General features: G+C 45.5%; 1 protein-coding gene across 1 annotated transcript in view; it reads left to right on the forward strand.

Annotated features, from left to right (window-relative positions):
- The window catches only part of LOC147632347 (DUF3754 family protein, putative (DUF3754)), a 155,425-nt gene that overhangs the window by 63,993 nt on the left and 69,828 nt on the right, over nucleotides 1-21,604 (forward strand). The window contains exon 6 of the mRNA XM_086807168.1: nucleotides 18,420-18,549. Coding sequence (XP_086663294.1) covers nucleotides 18,420-18,549 — 130 coding nt within the window. The remainder of the gene's footprint in view (nucleotides 1-18,419; nucleotides 18,550-21,604) is intronic.

Here is a 21,604-nt window from a genome sequence, read left to right on the forward strand (position 1 = left end):
ACAACTTGTAGAATCCTCCACCAATATGCTCCCTTATAGTTTCACCCAAGACTTCCAAATAGGAACTCTCGTTATCACAGCACAACATACCATAGAGAAGGCACACCTGTACAACACCTCCCTGCTTGAAAAGGTCTTCTCCATCTCTACCATGGATCCCTCAAACCCTTTCCCAAACGGCAGTAGGGCTGTACCAAACCATATGTCCTTCCCTAAAGTCAAAGCTTGCATGTAACCTCGAGAAGACTACGACCTGTTCACATGAATCCAAAGACATGCTTTCCACATGAAACCAAAGAACTGTATCTGATAAACCAAAGACCTGTATCCGATAAACCAAAGACGTGTATCCTCGATACCAAAGTCCTGTTTCCTCTTGAAAACCAATGTCCTGTTTCCATGACAGATATACCATCCAATCACGGTGCCAAAACCTAGGGTTGTTTGTTTTCCATAGCAATACCCTGTGCTTTTCCATAACCCAGAGAGAGAGAGAGAAAAGCCTATCTCTCGTCTCCTGCACCAAAAAGGTTTGGGAAATAAGGCTACCGCCACCTGCCCCCCATGGTTTATAAACAACAGCACTGTCGTACAACATCAGCAGGAGCACCAACAGCAATCCTGCGCGGCCGTACAACCCACACAAAGCTGCCACAACAATAGTCGAGATCAACAGTGCCTCCTCCAACAACCCATGCGCGCGTACGAGCGCCCACTGATATACATACATACATGCGAGCGTGCGCCCACATGAGAGAGAGAACCTGCAGCTGAGAGCAACATGGAGGTGCGCACAACGACAGCCCACATGTGCGCTTCCTATCCTGCAGTCGCCGGCCTACCCTTGCTGTCCTGCGTAGCCACAAAGTCCTACCTGCCGGATTGCAAGAGAGAGAGAGAGAGAGAAAGGAAGCGAGCCCCGTCCAGCCTTGCGCTTTCCTGTAGCCCGCCAATCCCCTTCCAAGGGAGAGATGGAAGGAAGTGTATTCAGCCCGGTGCTTCCTGCAGCCCATCCCGCCTGCGCTGCTGCTCTGAAGTTGCCTATGCTTTTTGGCGACTGGCCAAGGCTGAGATATGCCTGCGCTGGCTTGCTTTTGTGGCGACTGGCTGCAGCCGTGCACCCATCTCCTGCACCGCCTACCCTGAGTCCATACGACTGGCTAATGTCGTGCACCCCCAACCAAAGCCTTGCCTTGCCACTTGCTGTGCCTTGGTTGCCGTGTGCCAACGACCATGCCATCCATGGAGAAGAAGCACCACATGCTTACACGCCACCACAATGACGACCCCCCCCGAATTTTGCCAACCTTCGCTTTATAAACTTGGATGCGATTCGCTTTCTCCAAAAAGCCAAAAGCAGATAGCAAAAATGCATGCCTTCAAGTAAATAATATTATTTTAACATCAAAGGTTATAAAACCTTATAAACTCAAAATCCTTTTGTCCTCTTCACACTTGGACTGTCCACACATGAGTTCCCTTCTCAAATTCAGACCAATGCCATTCACATTGTCCATCCCGTGCCCGTGCCTGTGCCCACCTGCTTTCTATCCAGGGAACAACACAGGGTCGTAACAATGGTCCCTATATATGAGCCCATGTGGCCATAAGAGTGAATAGTATCTCCCCATATGGTACAAATGCACTGAGTGTCATATATCTGAATGCCCTCAATAGCTTCTGTGCATCTAGCCCTCATAATCTGCCAAGCTGTGATACTGGCAATGAGCTCCCACATATCAATCCTCTGCAGATTTGGTCTATACTGTGTAAGAGGAATATCTAGTAGCATGTAGCGTGGGGCCACACCTCATTATGGCAGTGTTCAGACCCCTGCCTTGAAAAAATATTTGTGGACTAGATTGAGTGAGCCAAGCAATAGCACCCCAAGTAACATAAATGGTATCTGTCCTCAATTTGCAAATAAGCTGAGCTATAGAGCCCCAAATCCTTTGAGAAAATCTACACCCCCATATACAATGTTGCACTGTTCTGGAAACTATCGCGCATTTGGGGAGGCACGGTCTACTCCAAAAATAGCCCTCCATGGATTAATGGGAAGGCCATCGTGTAAGAATAACCAAAAGAAGTGGGAGATCTGGCTCCTCTTGTATGAGTGCCAAAGTTTGTGCCAAAATCTCTTTTGAATCAATGGGGTGATGTCATAGCTCTTCCTATGCGACTTGAGTGTATGTCACATGCACCGTGCACTGGGGTACACAGTGACAGACTGGCATGATCATCATTGTAACATTTGACAGACTGGCATGATCATCATTGCAACATTTTATAGGAATATTTGTCGTACGTTGTGACCCCATTGTGAGCCCTCAGTCCAGGGACAGTGAGGCACGAGCTACGTAGGTCAGTCTTCGAGCCTTAGAGGTCAATCGACAGTCAGTCCTCTTAACCCACTTGGAGAATTCATCAGATAGTGCATGTAGAGTCAGCCCTAGAAGTAGGTATGCATCAATAGCATTAAGTCTAAAGCATGGCTTTGCCTATGGGCCAGCCCTTGGCTTTATTGGCTTGTCCAAGGGCTATCCACAGTCCTGGACAACAAGTCTTGGGCAACAGCATGGGCTAGCTAACAAAGCATTGGGGCATTCATATGCCAATCGGCTAGCATTTACAGCAGGCCAACAACCTTATGCTTGTCAGTTGGCCAGATTGCAGTAGCTGGACAGCATAAAAAAGGCCTCTTTATCCCATGCACGGCATTCATAGTCACAAGGGACGGGGGACGGGAACAAGACGGGGGACGGCCATAAGTAGGGAACTGGGACAGGGGAGGGAACGACACTTTTTTAAAAAGTTTTTCTACTCTATGCTTATTCTACTGTGGAAGTACATCAAAATGAGCGCGAATTTACACTAAAATGGTAAGATTTTGAGTCATATTAACAAAATACGCCGATCGAAGAGTGAAGGTGTTGATTGTATCAAGTAGATACAAAATGACTCAAGAGTCAGGACTAAGCCTTAAGGAGGCACAATACATGGAAAGACGAAAAAGGCTCAAGCATGGAAAGACTCAAAAGTGCTAAAGCTTAGAGCTAAGTAGTAAGGCCCATGAATCATGATCCATGAATGATCCACGTGAAGTGCTCGCCTCATGGCCATGGGTAGCTTGTGCCAAAGGAACATCAAGCTCATCCTCACTGGCATGCTGTTGCTGCACCTCATCCTCTTGTTGCTCTTCTTGTTGACTCATCTCCCACTCAGTGAAGGGATTTGCCTTCTTGGTCACGCTCTTGCAAATCATTCGCAAGTTCTTGCTGACGAAGACAAGGTCATTGGCACGCTCTATCCCTAGTCGGTTCCTCTTCCTAGAGGCAATGTGGTTATAGGCGCTTTAAAGTTGCTTTAACAAAGAGGAGCTGACAGCTTGTATGCGAATGGCTAGCTGTTGTAGCTGTGGTCCATCGGAACCAAAGTCCTCTCACCATAGAGCGGCACCAACTTTGGAGCGGTCGATCTGTGCATCATGACAACCATAGGAGCCATGCGCCTAGCTGATGCATCAAGCACAAGACGGTCGAAGATGATCCTCCATCCACCAGCGCTCACCTCTCCCACTTGTTTCCTTGGAATTCTGGGTCCACCACGTAAGCTGTTGCATGCAATGGAGAGTAGTAGGAATGCCACCTTCCTAGACACAAGGCATGGACCTCCTCGTATTTGTCTTCCGTTAGGCACAAAGTCTTTCAACTTCTCTATCATGCAATCCATGGCCTCGTAGACCTTGCCTATGTATGGTTGCGTAGCGTCTACAATCCTCAGTAGGTGGACTATGGCCCTCACCATAGCATCCGTGATCTTCACTCTCCCACCAAGAGGCGTCATCCGCCTGTAACCTACACTCTCGGCCGGTGTTTTTACGTGACTCTTGCATGTCGACAAACGTGTCGCTTAGGAAAAGCCCCCTCAAAGCACCACTACAATCCTTCAACCGGCCAAACATGAGGAAGTTGTAGGTAAACCAGGTGTCGGAATATTTTAGGAGACAGAGAGAGGACCTCTTGTTGAACTCAAGCCGAAGTCGTTGGTGCTTGAGAACAAAGGAGACCATGATGTTGGCCTCCTCAATGAGCGGGCTGATCTATGGCAATGCCCCTATGTCCTTGAGGAGGTTGTTTAGGCAATGAGCCATACAAAAGGACACTGTGACATGTCCATACATACCTTGGAGGATAGCTCTCGCCGCCCTATTCGAAGGCTCCCCATCCGCAACAAAGCCCACTACATGCTCGGGACCAATGATCTCCATGGTGGTAGCCCACTCCGCTGCAAGCACATCCGCGCTCTTCCTTGTGCGCCGGATGCATCATGAGATGAGATGAAGCACATCTCTCTGCGGGAATATGCAACCACACCATGAATACTCCTCTTGCGCGTGTCTCTCCATCCATCCACAATGAGGGAGACTCCATTCCTCTCCCATTGTCGCTTTGTGTTGTCCGCCGCTTGCTCTACAATGCGCTTCTCCTTCTCGAGCAATGTAGTGCGCAAGCTCTCGGATGAGGGGGGCGTATAGGTTGAACCATACTCCCTGATCTTCCTAACCATGGCCTTGAAGTATTCCGACCTATTCAAGAAAGCAATTTACTAATGAGAAGGGAACTAGTATGATGAAAACATGAATGATGAATCGGTGATCGCACTTACGTAGCCGCTTGAAAGGCAATGTGGTCGTGGAAGAAGAAGCGGGCTACCGCCATATCCAGCTCCTCCAACTTGGGGTTCCAATTCTCCCCAAGTATAGATTATCGCTGTGGGTGGTGCAAGGGTTGAGAGGCCGTGGAGATGGAGGGTGTCGGCGTGATGGATGGAGCAATATTCCAACTCGATGGTGAAGGTGATGGCGTGCATGATGCCGATCGGCCCGATCCACCACATGACTCCATCGTAGAGGCTTGAGTTCCTCTCCCCATCGTCGCGGGCTCCACGGTCACTCGTGGTGTCCTTGATGCTTCAATCGCCTCGTAGACGGCAAGCTTGTCGAGAAGTTCCCGTCTCTTTTTTGGCGTGACATTCGTGCAAAACCGCACCTCATGCCCACTCTCATGCAAGAGGTGGGCTTGCACTTTGCCGGCGCCATCCGTTCACCGGTACGGGCAAAACTTGCATGCCCATGGCCGAGAACTGCCATCCATGAGCGGATGGGGTGTAGTTAACCTCCTCCCACCATGTCCATCCCGTCGTCCTTCTACGGGGAGCCCCGACACGTGAGGAGGATGCCATGGTTGACGATGGCTTGTCACTTGAAAGTTGATAGCTTGAGAGAGGGAGAGAGATTAAAAGGCTTGACTCCTTGAGGCTTGAAAGTTTAGGCTTGGAAGTTGGAAGAGGCTTGAGGGAGAGTGCCTGTGTGTGTGTGGCTTGAAGCTTGAGCAGTGAGCAATGAGACTTGAACTTCCTTGACTCTAGAGGCTTGAAGGCTTGAAGGCTTGAAGGCTTGAAGGTTTGTGTGTGTGTGCTTGTTCTTATATAGATAGGCAAGAGGCCCAAAAGGAGGGCCAAGACTATGGGCCAAAGGCCTTGAACTATGGCCCAAAAAGGCCCCCAAGAGGACGTCCCCCAATGGTCATAAAAGTGACCGTTAGACTACCCAACGGACACTTGACTGTCCCCCCCAGGATCCGTCCCCTACACCATCCTTACCCTGATCCGTCCCCGTCCCTTGTGAGGAACGCCCCTAGGGGGGTGTCCGACCGTCCTAGTTCCTACCACGTCCCGTCCTCTCGTCCCCTACGTCCCATATGACTATGATTTTATTATAGCATTTAATGCTATTTTGTCCAATATGCTACTGGTCGACTTGCAGCCTAGAGGCATATAAAAGCAGCGTTTCAGTCCTCATTCCATCATTCAGTATTTCAGCAAAGTGTACAACAGTTCAGCATCCTATTGTCTCCAAGCTAACAAGGGAGAACCTCTTCAGCATTCAGCCAACATATGTGCAGTCCTACAGGTATGTGGACTTGCATCAGTGGCCCGAAGAGTCTGGAGTAGAGCCTTGGATTGGTGGATACTCCGCCGATGTACGTCTTCCTTGTCTTGCTTTGGGCATTCATATTGCTTGTTTCCTCAAGCATTTTACAACATTCTCCAAAGAATAATATAAGCAAATACTCTTGCCTGTGGGGGTTGGGGGGGGGGGGTGAGGCTCAGTGGGTATTTGGGACCCAATAAGGTGTCGTCTATTTCACTCTCTCATTCTCTTCTCTCTCTAATCTTTGAATTGGATACTAAAGAATCTCACCGCATAAAGGTATAAAAAGGGCCCTATTGTGCGTCACCACGATCAACCTCAGTGCATGTAACATTCGTATTAGAGCATCTGGTTGGTGACCCAACTCGGCTACCTAAAGAAGTGAGAGCATCCGGTGGATGGTAATACTGCGGTTCGGAAACAACACCCAGGCCTCCACCATGTCGGGAGAGAAATCACATCAAGAAGAAAGCGAGCAAGAAGTAATGGAGGCACAAAGCTTTCAACGCAACGCACCAACAGAAAGTACGCTTCCACCAAGCACAGAGGAGCATTTGAGAATAATGATGGAGCAAATAAATTCTCTGAAGATGCAGCTTGCCCGCAGACAAAGAGAAGCCCAACGAAGGCATCTCAGATCTCACACAGATCCTCTTCACTATGGAGGAACAAAGAAGAAAAGGCGAAGATAGACGAGAAGAAGCAAAAAGAAAAGATGTGAAAAAGCAAAAAGAAAAGTAGAAACAACAAAAAGGACTGAGACATGCGGAGGAACAACGCGATAAGGAAGTCACACGCAAAACTGAGAAAGACCAGTGCCGTCGAGAAATCGCCGATCGAGAGTTTCAGCAAAGACTTGATTGGGAGGCTATGCAAACCCAGCATCAGCAGATGATGGCACAGATCCTGGCATCCCTCCCCTGGTCGACTTTGAACACCTCGTCCTCCACCGCCCCTACCACCACCGTCGTACAAACTTCTCCAAATTTTAGTAAGTATGATGGTAAGTGTGATCATGCTGCTGTTGCTCAATTTATTCATCAATTTGAAGCACATTTTCGTTGATCTAAAATTAAAGATCCACAAGACAAAGTCCATGTGGCACCACCCCAACTCACTCGGAAGCTGTTACTTGGTGGCAACATTGGTCATAATTGCACACAGTCCCCATCAAAGATCAATTCCAATTTAATTGGACTACCTTTGTGGCAGACCTCAAAGCCCGTTTTCTTCCACCTCAGTACATGACCAATCTTGAGGACGAGTTTTACAAACTCACTCAGGGTGGTTCCCCTGTTTTGACCTATTCCAACAGGGTCATTACAATGGCCTAGTAGTTGGGCATATCGGAAGGAAAAAAGCTAAAGCAGTTCATTCGAGATTTAAACACTAATATTAGATACCCAATTAGGAATTTTGAGCCTTGGACTATGCACGGGCACTGACCCTCACTCAGAATCAGGAACTGATGCTGAACGGAGGTAAGCCCAAGCAGGTAGAGTCTACCGCGAAGCCCCAAGAGCAGTCATCTACCCAGGGTAGGTGGCTCAGAACAACAAAGACCAAAAGGACCAAAAGAAAAACTCTCTGGGTCTATCGGACAATAAGAAGGATTCTACGTCCAAGAAGACTCCCGAGGAAAAAGCTAAGGACGACATCAATGGAGGTTAATCTCCAGCCGGATGAACAGACATGGTACAGGACAGAGAACCGTTGTTTCTTCTGTCACACTGAGACACGGGAAGAATGATTGCACTAAGTTGCAGTCTGCGAACACATCCACTTCCACAGTAGCAACAGTAGTAGCCCCATTCACACCTCCGCCATTAGCTTCTAATGGTGTTCAGCTTTTGCCCGCTTTGAATTTAGTGCAAACAGTGGTATTTGATGATAAGCAGGAGGGTGAGCCTGAGGGACAGACAAAGGCTCTCATCTGTGCCTACGGCACAACAAGGGGACAACAATTCATTGTCCTCTTTGACATGGGCAGTTCTGAGGATGCCATCTCTCCGCAGTTGGCAAACAAGATGAGGTGTATCTTGGTTCCTTATCTAGATGTGGATGGGTTTACCCCTAGTCTATGTACACATATCTCTCATAAAGCTTAGCAGTTTGTGTTTCAGGTTCAGCATGCAACATTCCAACGGGATTTCATTGTCTCCCCTCTTTTAGGGTGTGACATGATCATCGGGATCCAGTGGTTTAGACAGCATGCACCTGGAGACAGAACACTTTCACTTTGTTGAACGCTTTCCTGAGCCCATCATGATTCGCGGGGATAGGAGCATTCCTTGAATTCCACTCATTTCCCACATTCAGGCCCAACAAGCCATCAGAAATGGAGCAGAGTGTGCGTTACTATGTCCGCTCTTAGTCTAATGTAGTTCAAATAGCACCCACAATGAAGCAACGGATTGTTGGTCTTTTGTCTCAATATAGCAACATCATGCTGTGAGGCATCCTCGCACCCAATCTCCGACCCAAGACCTGAGGACCATCGCATGGAGTTGGTTCCTGGTTTAGAACCTCTCAGCAAGTTTCGCTACCGCCTTTCTAAGGCATTGGAGAGCGGAGCAGCAGTTAGCCTAGCTACTCCGGTCCGGATTTCCGACCGTCGTCCTCCCCTTTTGCCACTCCCATTTTGTTTGTCCAAAAGAAGGATAAGTCCGCACGCTTATGTGTGGATTACGGGGCGCTCAATATGCACTGTTCAAAATAGATTTCCCATGCCCAGAATAGAATACATCCTAGAACGACTGAACGGCGCGAATTTTTTCTCTAATATAGGTCTTAAGAGGGGCTACCATTAGGTTCGGATCTTCGAGGCCAACATTCTAAAAACCGCCTTAGACTGAGAGTGGCCACTGCGAATTTGTGGTGATGCCCTTAGGACTCACCAATGCACCAGCGACGTTCAACAAAATGATGTCTTGGGTTTTTCGGGATGTCATTGGCAAATGCGTCTTCATCTTCTTAGATGACAATGGACATCCTTATCTTCTCAGGGATTGTAGAGTAGCACGAGCGAGATGTGTCACAGGTATTGTAACTCTTGCAAGGCAATGAGTTGTTTATCAATGCCAAGAAGAGTGAGTTTGGAGTACTGGAAATCCATTACCTGGGATACATCATCAGGTCATCAGGTATTAGCCTCGATCTTGAAAAGGTACATACCATTCTGAGTTGGGATGTTCCCACTACAGCCCACGAAATCCGCTCATTTTTGGGTCTTTGTTAGGCCTACAACACACATGGACAAGTTTTCTGACAAAAAATGCTATGTATGGGGGCCTCGTACATGCCATTTTCACACCCATCTCGCCCTTCTTCTTTTTTCCCCCTAAAATTTGAAGACACACCATTTTATATGATTAATTAGAACTAAAGAAGTTATTCTCATTCTAGTGGAGGGCGTAAAGCTATCTAAATCATGATGGCCAGAGGGGTGCGAAAATGCTGTATACGAGGGCCTCGTACAGGCCATTTTTGCACCCCTCTGGCCCTGCTAAAATTTTTTGTAGTTTTCTCCCTAAAATTTGAAGACACACCATTTTATATGATTAATTAGAACTAAAGAAGTTATTCTTATTTCTAGTGGAGGGCGTAAAGCTATCTAAATCATGATGGCCAGAGGGGTATCAGATCCACCAATTGTTGTAACCTTTTTGGTCTCATAGGTCATTTTGGCCTTCTGAAGACGTTAATATATCATTTCATTTCATTTCATTTCACTGACTTGCTCAAGGACGTGAAGACTCATTGTCAGAAAGTGTTCGTCACGGGCCCTAAGGCTCTAGAGACATTCCAGGCAATGAAGAAAGTTGCCTCTGAGTCACCAGTTTTGAAGTTGGCGTGATGGGATGATCCTTTTGAGATAATTACCGATGCCAGTAACTTTGTCATTGGAGATGTACACTGAACCTACCTCCAAGTTAAGGAGGGAATGTCACGTGCACCCTACACTGGGATACATAGTGACACACTAGCATGATCATCAGTGCAACATTTTTACAGAAGTAGTACCTTTTTATAGGAATATTTGTCATACGCCGTGATCCCATTGTGAGCCCTCAGTCTTGGGATAGTTAGGCACGAGCTACGTAGGTTAGTCTTCGAGCCTTACAGGTCAGTTGAGAGTCAGTCCTCTTAACCGACTTAGAGAATTCATCAGATAGTGCATGTAGAGTCAGCCCTAAAAGTAGGTATGCATCAGTAGCATTAAGCCTGAAGCATTGCTTTGCCTGTAACATGCAGCAGAATTATGCGTAATGAAGGATCCTGTCACACAAAGTCTCACACCACCTTCTTTATCCTGAGTTTCGTGAGTCTTTAGCAATCCACTTTATCACTTCAAACTTTAAGAGATGAAAGAGAGAGAGATAAATCTGTACACCTTATTGGGTCCCAAATTACCCACTGAAGGGTCCCCTCCTATTGCTAGGAGTATTTGCTTTATTATCTTTGAAGAGAATGAATGTATGACTGACTTGGGATTGTAGATAAGCCAAACACAAGACCTTTGAAAGACCAAGAGTGGGGCTGAACTCTACATAGCTGTAGAAGCACCAACGATGATCGATCTCGATGCCTATGCACTCTTCCAATGGAATGTAGGAAGGCTGCAAACTGAGGCTGAGAGAAGGGGCTGTTTGGGACTGTTCTAGGTTGTGATATGCACTATGAATGAATGAATATGATGCGTTTTACCTTCACCAAAGTGGCTGTAGCAAAACGATGATGTGAAGTTTGTGTGCTGAAAATGCAAGGTACTGAAGCACCTTCCTTGGCTGAATGCTGAGGATGCTGCGTTTTGATAATGTATGGCTGAAGGTTCAAGCGTTGATGCTCCTAGTGCTGAAGGACTGAAACGCTTGGCTCCAATGATGATGATGATATAAATGGAATGATGCAAGTGATGCTATTTATATAGGCAAGAGGGCTGGCCGGCTGGCTGTGAAACTGGCTGACTGTAGCATTAAAGCTACACGACTTGCTATAATGGGATAAGTGCTGAAATATTATGGAAAAATGCCAGAATAAATGCCAATAAATGTAGTAAAATGATGCATGATTTTCTAATGCTTCTGCCATGGTCTATGCGCAAGTGGAAGGAATGATATGCAAATGCAACCATGCTCTGATGCAAACCCTAAGGTTTCTACTGACTCTATATGCACGAATGATTCTCTCCAAGTGGGTTAATGGACTTGACTGACTTACTGACACTCTAAGGCTGAGGAATGACCTACGTAGCTCGTGCTTGACATATCCTAGACTGAGGATTACAATGGGGTCACGACGTACAGCAATTATCAAATCCTAAAGGGCCAGCTTTTGGCTTTATTGGCCTGTTAACAGGAGCATGGGCCAGCCTCTAAGCACACATTCATCTGCCAATTGGCCAACATCTAAAGCAGGCTGCCAGCCTTATGCTTGTTAGTCTCCAGTTGGCCAGGTCGCCAGCAATCGGGCAGCATAAAAAAAGGCCTCTTTATCCCATGCGCAGCATTTTATTATAGCATTTAATGCTATTTTGTCCAATATGCTACTGGCCGACAAGCAACCTAGAGGCATATAAAAGCAGCATTTCAGTTCTCATTCCATCATTCAGTAATTCAGCAAAGTGTACAAGAGTTCAACATCCTATTTTCTCCAGGTATTAAGGGAGAACCTTTTCAGCATTCAGCCAACATATGTGTAGTCCTACAGCTATGTGGACTTGCATCAGTGGCCCGAAGAGTCTGGAGTAGAGCCTTGGATTGGTGGATACTCAGTCGACGTATGGTCTTCCTTGTCCTTGCTGGGCATTCATATTGCTTGTTTTCTCAAGCATTGTACAACATTCTACAAAGAATAATATAAGCAAATACTCCTGCGTGCGGGGGGGTCCCTTCAGGATCCAATAAGGTGTCGTCTACTTCACTCTCGCATTCTCTTCTCGCTCTAATCTTTAAATTGGATGCTAAAGAATCTCATGGCATAAAGAAGGCCCTGTTGTGCGTTACCGCGATCAACCTTAGCGCATGTCATAGTGTAGAAGTCCTGTGAATCTATCCAAGTAAAACAAGGCTGGCGTTATGGACAACGTAGGTGAAAAATGGTTGACTCTTCATAGGATTGGCTGCATCAATCCACTCCCACTCTCCAAGATCCCAATGAAGATATCTGATAGGGCATCCACCAGACAACCATAAGCACCAAGACCCATGGGCCCCAATATCAAGCGTAGGGTCAACATGCTAGTGCTTTCCTGAGCGAGCAACTACTCTCACTAGATGAAAGGCAGTGCTAGGAATAATCTCTTGTGTCACATTTCAACAATCTCCATCTTGGCGAGAGAATAAAAAACACGATTTCCCTCCTCATCATGATCCAACAAGGCTAACACGTATAATGGCACTCCTGTCTTGGAGAAAACTCCCAACCACCTAGGATGATGCTGACCGAAATGTTCTAGTAATCCACTCATGAGGTATAGCTGCATCAATTTGATTGATCTATCTAAGACTCCCCTCTGAGGTGCTGGGTGGATGCAAGTCTCCGATCCATAGGAAGACTTTTAAATGTTTTGTCGATCTACATCTCTCCTAGCCTGTCTACTGCATATATCTAGACGCACCCAAAGGTCGGCCAACCTCATCTCTAATGAGGTCATTCCACATAATGGGCTGTTTATTAGCGTCATCCTCTGATCTAGGAAGCCTCTGTCTCAAAAATGGTCTCATGCTACTCTAGGCTTTGATAATGGAAGCTATAAGTGGAGAGGAAGGTGTCCTATACTCTGCCTTTGTAAAGATGAAACGTGAACTGAGTATCCAATCTTCACCACCACGAGGTGTACAACCAGAAATCCGAAACATAACGAAATTCTTCCAAGGCTCAATGCCTCCAAGGAATCCTTTGACGGCTAACTTGCAAAGCAATGCTATTCACTATATATCGGGATCTACAATATTCAGCCCCCTTTCTTGTTTGGGGTGTATAACAGTCTCCCGAGCCACTCTGGCCCAAGTGTCAAGTGTACCATTCAAACCTGACCAAAGGAAATTACAGACCAATCTCCGCAACTGGCCAATGCATCCGCGAGAGAAGCACCAACACGAGGCAAGGAACCAGGCTGAGGCAAGCAGTACTTGGTTAACCACCAAGGCTCTGGAGGTTGGCAGGATGTTGGCGATGAGAAGATTTTTATTGTGGCTCTGATACCTTATTAGAAATCATGGTGCTAGGCCCAAGAGGAGTGAGAGTGGAAAGAGAAGTGGAGAGATCAAGCCATGGTGTGTGGGAGCATAGAATTGATGGATCCTGTAAAGATTGATGCAATTCGGAAATGGCCCGAATTGAGATTAGTTAGTACATGAGATCCTAAGTTTTCTTGGATTATGCTTTTACTACTGCAGGTTCATTTGGCACTTTGCATGGATTGCTTCTCCTTTGCATGACTTGACAAAGAAGAAGGCTACATTCAAATGGACTGATGTAGAGAGGGATGCATTCCTCAAATTGAAAGATACAACTACTCATGGTTCAGTATTGATCATTCCGGACTTGCAAAAGCTATTCAGTGTGGAATATGATGCATCTAGAAATTGCATAGGAGCTGTCCTAAATTAAGAGGCACATGCTGTGGCTTATGAGAGTCGTAGATTGCATGATGTAGAGCTCTCTCTTGGCATTTATGAGAAAGAGCTTCACCTCCTAGCTGCGATTCATGCACTTACCATATGGAAACATTACCTTCTTGGGCTGATTTCACTGTGAAAACAGCTCACTAGAGTTTGAGGTATTTTCTTACCCAAATTAAATTCTTAGAGAAGCATATGAGAATGGCCAATTTTCTCTCTATGTTTTATTTTCAAATCTTGCACACCCAAAGAAAGAAGTATGTAGTGGCAGATGCATTGTCACGAAAACCGTATGTAGCAGCTATCTCGGTTGCCTCTCATGGGGACTTGTTTGCCATGCGTAATTTGTATCATACGGATGCTGATTTTGCCACTATTTGTGCTGATTTGATGGCTGGTCATGCACATGTCTCATATGTGATCAAAGAGGGTTATCTCATGAAAGATAATTGCCTATGTGTGGTGTCTGACATGAGGCAAAAGGTTTTGGATGAGTGCCATGCTCCTCCATATGCTGGTCGTAGAGGTATAATGCCTAATATGCACATGATTGAGCTGTATTTCTTTTGGCCAGGTATGCGGAAGGACATAGAGGCACATGTACGTGCATGTATCACCTGTCAAAAGGTGAAATTTGATAGGCAAATGGCACCAGGTTTGCTTCAGCTATTACCTATTCCCACGTAGCCATGGGAAAGTATTACAATGGATTTCATTATGGACTTGCCACGGACCCAATAGGGTAATGATGCTATTTGGACAGGTTTAGCAAGCAAGCTCACTTCTTGCCGGTCAGGAAGACCATCAACGTTGAGCATATGGTTAAAATATATCTTGTACAACATGGAAGGCCGAAGTCCATTGTGACCTTATTTGATAATATGGGCACCAAATTGGACTTCTCATCAGCTTATCACCCTCAAACGAATGGGCAAAGTGAGGCTGCTAATTCAGCCGTGTTGGATCTCTTGAAATGTTATGTGGCGGATCAAAAGTCTTCTTGGGATAAGTTGTGGAATTTGCATACAACAACACCGTGCATGCATCTATGCGAAAGGCCCTATTTGAGATTGTTTATGGTAAGGTGGTTTTGCCACCCATCCTTTGCACAAAGGATGAGATATTTACAGCAGGCTGATGGGTATGTAAGAGACTTGGATATTGCTTTTGCTCACGTGCGGATAGCCATTGCAAGGTCGCAAGACAAGCATAAGAAGGCTGTCGACAAGCATAGGAGGCAATTTGATGTTAAAGAGAATGATTGGGTATTGCTGAAATTTGAGAAAGCAAGACTTGCAAAGAGGCCTGGCAAAGAGGTGCATACCGTAAGCTTGCAACCAGGTACTATGGGCCTTTTCGAGTTATTGAGAAGATCAATGAAGTGGCTTTCAGGTTGACATTGTCTAGTCATTGGCACATACACAATGCTTTTTATGCGAGTCTCCTTCGCAAGTATGTAGGGCCGGAGCCTAGTGAACCGGTCATTGAGGATCCACCTTAAGTGGAAGACCTTGAGGACATTTTGCAGCCAGAGTAGATTGTGTATCACAAGGAACACAAGCTTGCTACAGGCAATGTTGTCAGGTGTTACCTTGCGAAGTTTAAGAACTATCTTTCCATTGATGCTAAATGGGTAGATGAAGAGTTATTTACAGATTACCCGCATTTGCTTCACACTTATTTGGATGCTTTTCAGCTGCGGACAACTCTTTAGAAGCCGGGGGTATGTCACCATTTGGCCACCCAATTGGTCCATCCATGTTTTTTGATTATGTATGTACATTCGACTCACGTCCATGGCAGTTGCATATGCCGAGGATTGATGTCACTCATGTGATACTGTGAACTTGGCTTTTCGTTGGGACTTGTGTCTCTGTGTACATGCCCGGAAATGCCTGGAAGATTGATGTTCCATTGGGTCTTGTACCTCATGTATATGTCTGGAGCATGTCTATTTTTGGTATAGTCTCATGAATGGGGATTGTCCATACCAATGCTGCATTGCATAGCATCTTTATGTGCTTCCTTGCAATTGAAATTGCATGTTGTTTTCATGCTTGCCTGACCAATGTGTAGTTTCGGGTAAGGGGACGCTCACCCGTGAACTGTGCGTGTAATTGTGTGCTAACATGGTTATGTGGCGTGTGATAGGTGGTGAGTATTGGCCATAAACCTAGCCTTAGGAATTAGCACTAATTTATAAGTGAGTGTGTACACACTTCATTAAGTTTTGGGCGACCAAAACTCACTTATAAGTGATGACCAGCCCTATGTTCGCACACACTGATGTCCCGAGGTGGACAAAACCTAATGCCCACCGCCCAGACCTTATCCCCTTTGTACAAAGGGAGCAAACAGCCATGTGTCCGCTCTAGCTTGCACCACAAGCCACTTGTCCTCTCTACCCGACACCTAGAGTGGACAACTCACACTATCTCTTCCCTCTCTCTCTAGAAGTAGGCGCCCTCTTCATGAGGCCTCTTTGGCTGTATTTTCTGCACTTTCTCCTTCCTAACTCTGTATCCAAGCTTGCTAGTGTGTTTTGCAAGCTTCCAAGAGCGTTTCCAGCTTGTGTACACTCTTCCATACACTCCCAATGACTAAAATCAGCAAAACAGCTCTTATTTTTGTTGTAATTTCTGATCTTTCAGCCCTCCTTTCTCAAGTTGAACCAAAGGGGAAGCTTTCCCAGGGTTCCCCTCATCATCCTGAAGAGTTTTATCGTGAAGGATCGTGACAAATCGAAGATTTCAACACACCAAACGCTTCCATTGTGAAGACTTCGGTTGTCACCAACTCTACTTGCAATTTGATGCTTAAATATGGAAGCAAGTAGTAGTAGGGAGGAATCGGACTTCATGTTTACATACCCTATGTAGTGTTGTCTTGTCCTACGTGCTTTCTTGCAGATTGTTGCTACCATGGGTTGGTGGAACAATAGAGAGCATATGGTAGGGAACATGGGCACTTGAGAGGGTAGTGTGAGTTGTAAGTCTACACCGACAACTACATTGTTTTCAATACTGTATTCATATGCATTGGTATGGAAATCTGGTTAGAAATGCCCATGACACTATGTACTTGATTCTCCCAAGTTCAATATACTTTATTCAGCCGTTCCGGCTCATTGTGTATCTCTTGTTAATTCAACAAATTACTCCTTGTATTGAGCGTGTTGTCCATTAAATCTTGGTGTATTTAAGTGTATTGATTAGCGTTGTGTTCAACCAAGTCACACTTGATCTACTGCTGCTGAACTTTGCTGATTGATGAATGGTTGAATGAGGAATGAAGCATTGCTTTTATATGCTCCTAGACTGTTGGTTAGCCAGCAGAAGCTATCCTAGTGGCAATTTGGACAAAAATAGCTTTAAATGCTATAGAAATGTTGCGCATGGGATAAATGATGCCTTTTCTATGTTGCTCGACTGGAGACTAACAAGCATAACGCAGTCGACCTTCTTTTAATGGTGGCCGACTGGTGTATGAATGCTCCAAGACTGTCGGCTGGCCCATGCTGTTGTTTAGGACTATGAATAGCTCTTGGATAGGCCAATAAAGCGAAGGGCTGGCCCTTTGGTTGGCTCATAGGCAATGCCATGCTTTAAGGTTATTGCTACTGATGCATACCTACTTCTAGGGTTGACTCCACATGCACTATCTGATGAATTCTCCAGGTGGGTTAAGAGGATTGACCTCTTAAGGCTCGAAGACTGACGTACGTAGCTCGTGCCTGACTGTCCCTGGATTGAGGGCTCACAATGGGGTCACGGCGTACGACAAATATTCCTATAAAAAAAAGGTACTATTTTGTACAAAATGTTGCATTGATGATCATGCTAGTGTGGCATTGTGTACCCCAGTGCAGGGTGCACGTGACATCAAATGACCAAATTTTTCATGCCACAATCGACTTTGGTCAGCCCTCAAAGCCACCAATGCTTGCTGATCCATATTGGTGTCCAACTTATGAAACTTTCCGTCATCTCTTATATTTCTCACAGGCGTCTTCAGCAAGTTTCTCTCAACAATTTCTTCTCCGAGAGGCCCAAATGGAAATTTGCTATGATACCAATTTAATGTGTAAAATTAAGATTAATGCTTGAGAAATGAACACCACGAAACCTTGAATGTTGCAATTAAATAGTTGACAGAGGAAAGCAACATACATAGCATTGCATTGAATGACGATTGCATGTGTTGGAAGAGAGGTTGATGCACGTACTCTTCATTAATCATGGATGAAAGTGTATAAAAGTGTTCACATGTAATAGATGTCCTAAAGTCACTTAGAAGTCCATACATTAACAACTTGAATAAAGTCCTAGTAAATAATAATGTTCTATGCATCCTATATATCATCTTGAAGCTCTTGATGAGCACTAGATGTGTAAGTGGAGAATGTGAGTTTCCTTCCGCTTTAGTAGAGGGGTTTAATGCATCAATTCAACAAGGGTTTTATTCTTTTTGTGTGGTTTTTGTATTGTATGGGTTGTAAACAGAATTGCTATTGTTTTCAGGGGCGATAACCTGATTCGTATCTCATGTAATAGATGCCCTAAAGTCACTTAGAAGTCCATACATTAACAACTTGAATAAAGTCCTAGTAAATAATAATGTCCTATGCATCCTATATATCATCTCGAAGCTCTTGATGAGCACTAGATGTGTAAGTGGAGAATGTGAGTTTCCTTCCGCTTTAGTAGAGGGGTTTAATGCATCAATTCAACAAGGGTTTTATTCTTTTTGTGTGGTTTTTGTATTGTATGGGTTGTAAACAGAATTGCTATTGTTTTCAGGGGCGATAACCTGATTCGTATCTCTATGCGAGATATTTGGCTGCCAGCTTCAAAGGTGGTTTGTGGCCCAAATTTATGGCAAAGAATACAAGCTGTGTTTTCGGTTTTTTTCTCACGCTCAACATTACAAGTAAGTTTGATCATTGCTTACATGTTATGCTTTAGTTTCCGTTGTTCTTTTTGAAGAGAGATTTTGATGTGGTAACAAACATGATGAATGGAAAAAATTATTGAACTATTTTGAGTGATCTATTTTATATTTAATAGCTGATGTTTGTCTCGACAAATCGGATTCTTTCCGCATTCTCTTGCAAGCAATATATCAAGAAAATGCATAAAACAATGTTGGGAGCCCTTGAGAGGGGTAGTTGGGACCCAATACTGTGTCCGTATTTTTCTGAACCCTAAATGCTCTATTACATGCCCCATATGTAGAAGCGGTCAATGATAGAGAATGAGGCATAAACAATACTAAAAACTGAGATAAGAGATTAGGATTGAGAGAAATATGCATTTTTGTTAGTGAGCAACTATTGCGTTCAGTAGTTGACTTGGGCACCACTGTCATTAGAAAGCATACCTTTTATGAGACAAAAATAAATGTGGTGCTGAAAGAAATACCTAGGAGTCTCGACGTGAAATAAATCATGAAAGACATGCAAACCATTGTAGACTTAGGTCGCTCTGATACCAAGTGAAAGAGGCCTCCTATGCCTATCTAACCAAGATCTCCGATACACAATCCAACACAAGATTAGAGGAAACCAAATAAATGGGGTGTAGGCAAGCACACCACCCAACCATAAGATCAGTATTTTGATCCACCCCTAAGCAAGGGACTAAGGTTCCACTCCACAGATACATGCCAGTCAGCAATGGTGTCTCATACCACTAGTGCCTGTCCATGGGGACCCTCGGCGATACTACTGCTGCGACCTGCCATGTCCACGGCAGGAGTAGAAACTCTGGTCGAGGCACTGACCCATAAGAAGTGCACTGCACAATTGACACCAAATAATAACGCTAGGCATTTATTACTTTTTTAGTGATAACTGCCGCTCTAAATATCCAATAGCCAGCACTGGAAAGGATCAGCCAGCACTATCAATCTGTTGTATTGGCCAAGAAACACGAGATCTTGGGAAAGGAGAGAGCTATCAGACGGGGGATTGCGGTGATTTAGAGGGAACATGAGAAGCATCCTCATTCTCCTTGGATTTCATATCTTTTATCTACAGTCAGAGCTGAGCTGTAGGTGGTCTTGGATAGGCGTCCTGAGTTCTCGTTTCATGCTACTGAGGCATTCTGGGTACAGATGGGCGGCGGATGCAATACACAATTCTTCTCCTCACATAGACCTACCCATAGTAGCAGGGAATCTGTCAGTTGTTTGTAGGACTCTGCGGGAGTGATTCAGACTGAACCGGATACGGTGAGGAATATTGCCTCAGATTTTTATGGGGTTTTGTTGTCTGCAGAGGCACCCTCTCTGCACAGAGATGTTGCACAGCAAAGTTTGGGAGTGCATGCCCAAAATCATTACAGATGGTATGTGTTCCTCTCTGGATGCTCCTTTCTTGAAGGATGAGTTGAGGCTTGCTTTGCTAGCTCTCCCAAAAGGAAAATGCCTTGGGGATATGGTCTCTCCCCATCTTTCTTTATTCAGTTTTGGGATTACATTGGGGATGAGATCACTCTTGCCTTGGAGGAGATGTGGTGTACAGGTATGATGCCACCCCATCTTACGGAGGGCCTTATCCACATTATCTCAAAAGGTGGGGATAAGACCAACCTTAGGCAATGGAGGCCGATTACATTATTAGGTTCTACATATAAAATTCTAGCTAAGGCTCTGAGCATGAGGCTGCAACTGGTCCTCCCTGGCCACGGCCTGCTTCATCACCTCGTGTTGGGTTTTTCATAGAGGATGCATTGGCTAACTTCGCCGCCTCATTAGGAACGTTTTGTGGTCAGGGTTGGATGACACTGCACACACCTGGGCTAGAGTTGCTTGGGAAACCATTATTAGACCTAAGCATGAGGGGGGATTGAATGTCATTGACCCAGAGGTGCAGTGTAAGGCGTTGCTTTGCAAGTCAATTGTCCGAGGATTTCTTCTTGGCACTGAGCCTTGGAAGGACTTTCTCATGCAATAGGTTATGAGATGCACTCCAGTTACGGGTGGCAACCAGGTCTATAGCTCACGGTTCATCTTTTCTGAGGCAGATCACCGCCTCCCTCTCCTCCCCTCTGGTTAGGTCCCTTCTTTAGGTCTGGGAGTGTATGAGAAGTTTTCTAGTTCATACACCTCCTCGGTCAGTTGAGGAGGCTTACAGCCAACCCATTTTGTGGAATGATTTGATTTTGGATGAGCATGGTAGATCTCTAAGCGTTGCCACACATATCCATTGGGTTTCTTGGGAGATGTTTTTTTCCTTCTGTCCTGGAGTGGAAGAGGTTTAAGAGGCTCACGGAGGATCAGAGGGTTGGCCTTACTCAGCACTTGAGGGGAGCTAGTCTAAGGATTATGCAAATTGATGCAGCCATACCCAACCATTGGGTTACAGGGGCTTTTCTTGATGGATCTCCTCACTTGTGTTTTGGGGTTTTTTCAGTGACTGGGGTTCTTTTGCAGATTATGGGTCTCCCCTCGCCAGGGAAGGGTGAGGTACCATTTTTCTTTTCTGTTCACGATGGGTGGCAATTGGAGAAATATGTGGTGTAGGATATGGTTGAGGGTCCGATGGTTTGGCCCATGAGAGTTGTTATCAGAGCAGGGAAGCAGTTTTATATCCCATTACATTGGATGTGGGCATAGGGGAGATCAGCGTTTCTTGTAGGAGGAAGCCCAGAGCAGGTTGGAGGGATTTTGGGAGCAAGAGAGGAGTCTGAGGAGGGGTCTTGCCTCTCTATAGTGGCTTCATGAGAGATCCCCAGATAGTGAGTGGATTGAGAGTCAGCTAGCTGCCGGCCGCATGGAGATTAGATCCATTGAGGAGAGGAGGGTGGAGTACAGGTATCATGCCAGAGCTTCATTATGGACTTAGGCTGGTGACAGAGTCATAGGGGATTTCTTTGAGATAGCTAGCCCCCACAGGACGAGAGACGGCGTTTGCAGGTTGCGTGGCCAGGATAGAGCTATTGTTTCTGATCCTCCCCATGTGAGAGCCATCGCCACGGACTTT

This window comes from Cibotium barometz, chromosome 13 (genome assembly GCF_041138505.1).
Source record: "Cibotium barometz isolate CiBa-2024 chromosome 13, ASM4113850v1, whole genome shotgun sequence".
NCBI lineage: Eukaryota > Viridiplantae > Streptophyta > Polypodiopsida > Cyatheales > Cibotiaceae > Cibotium > Cibotium barometz.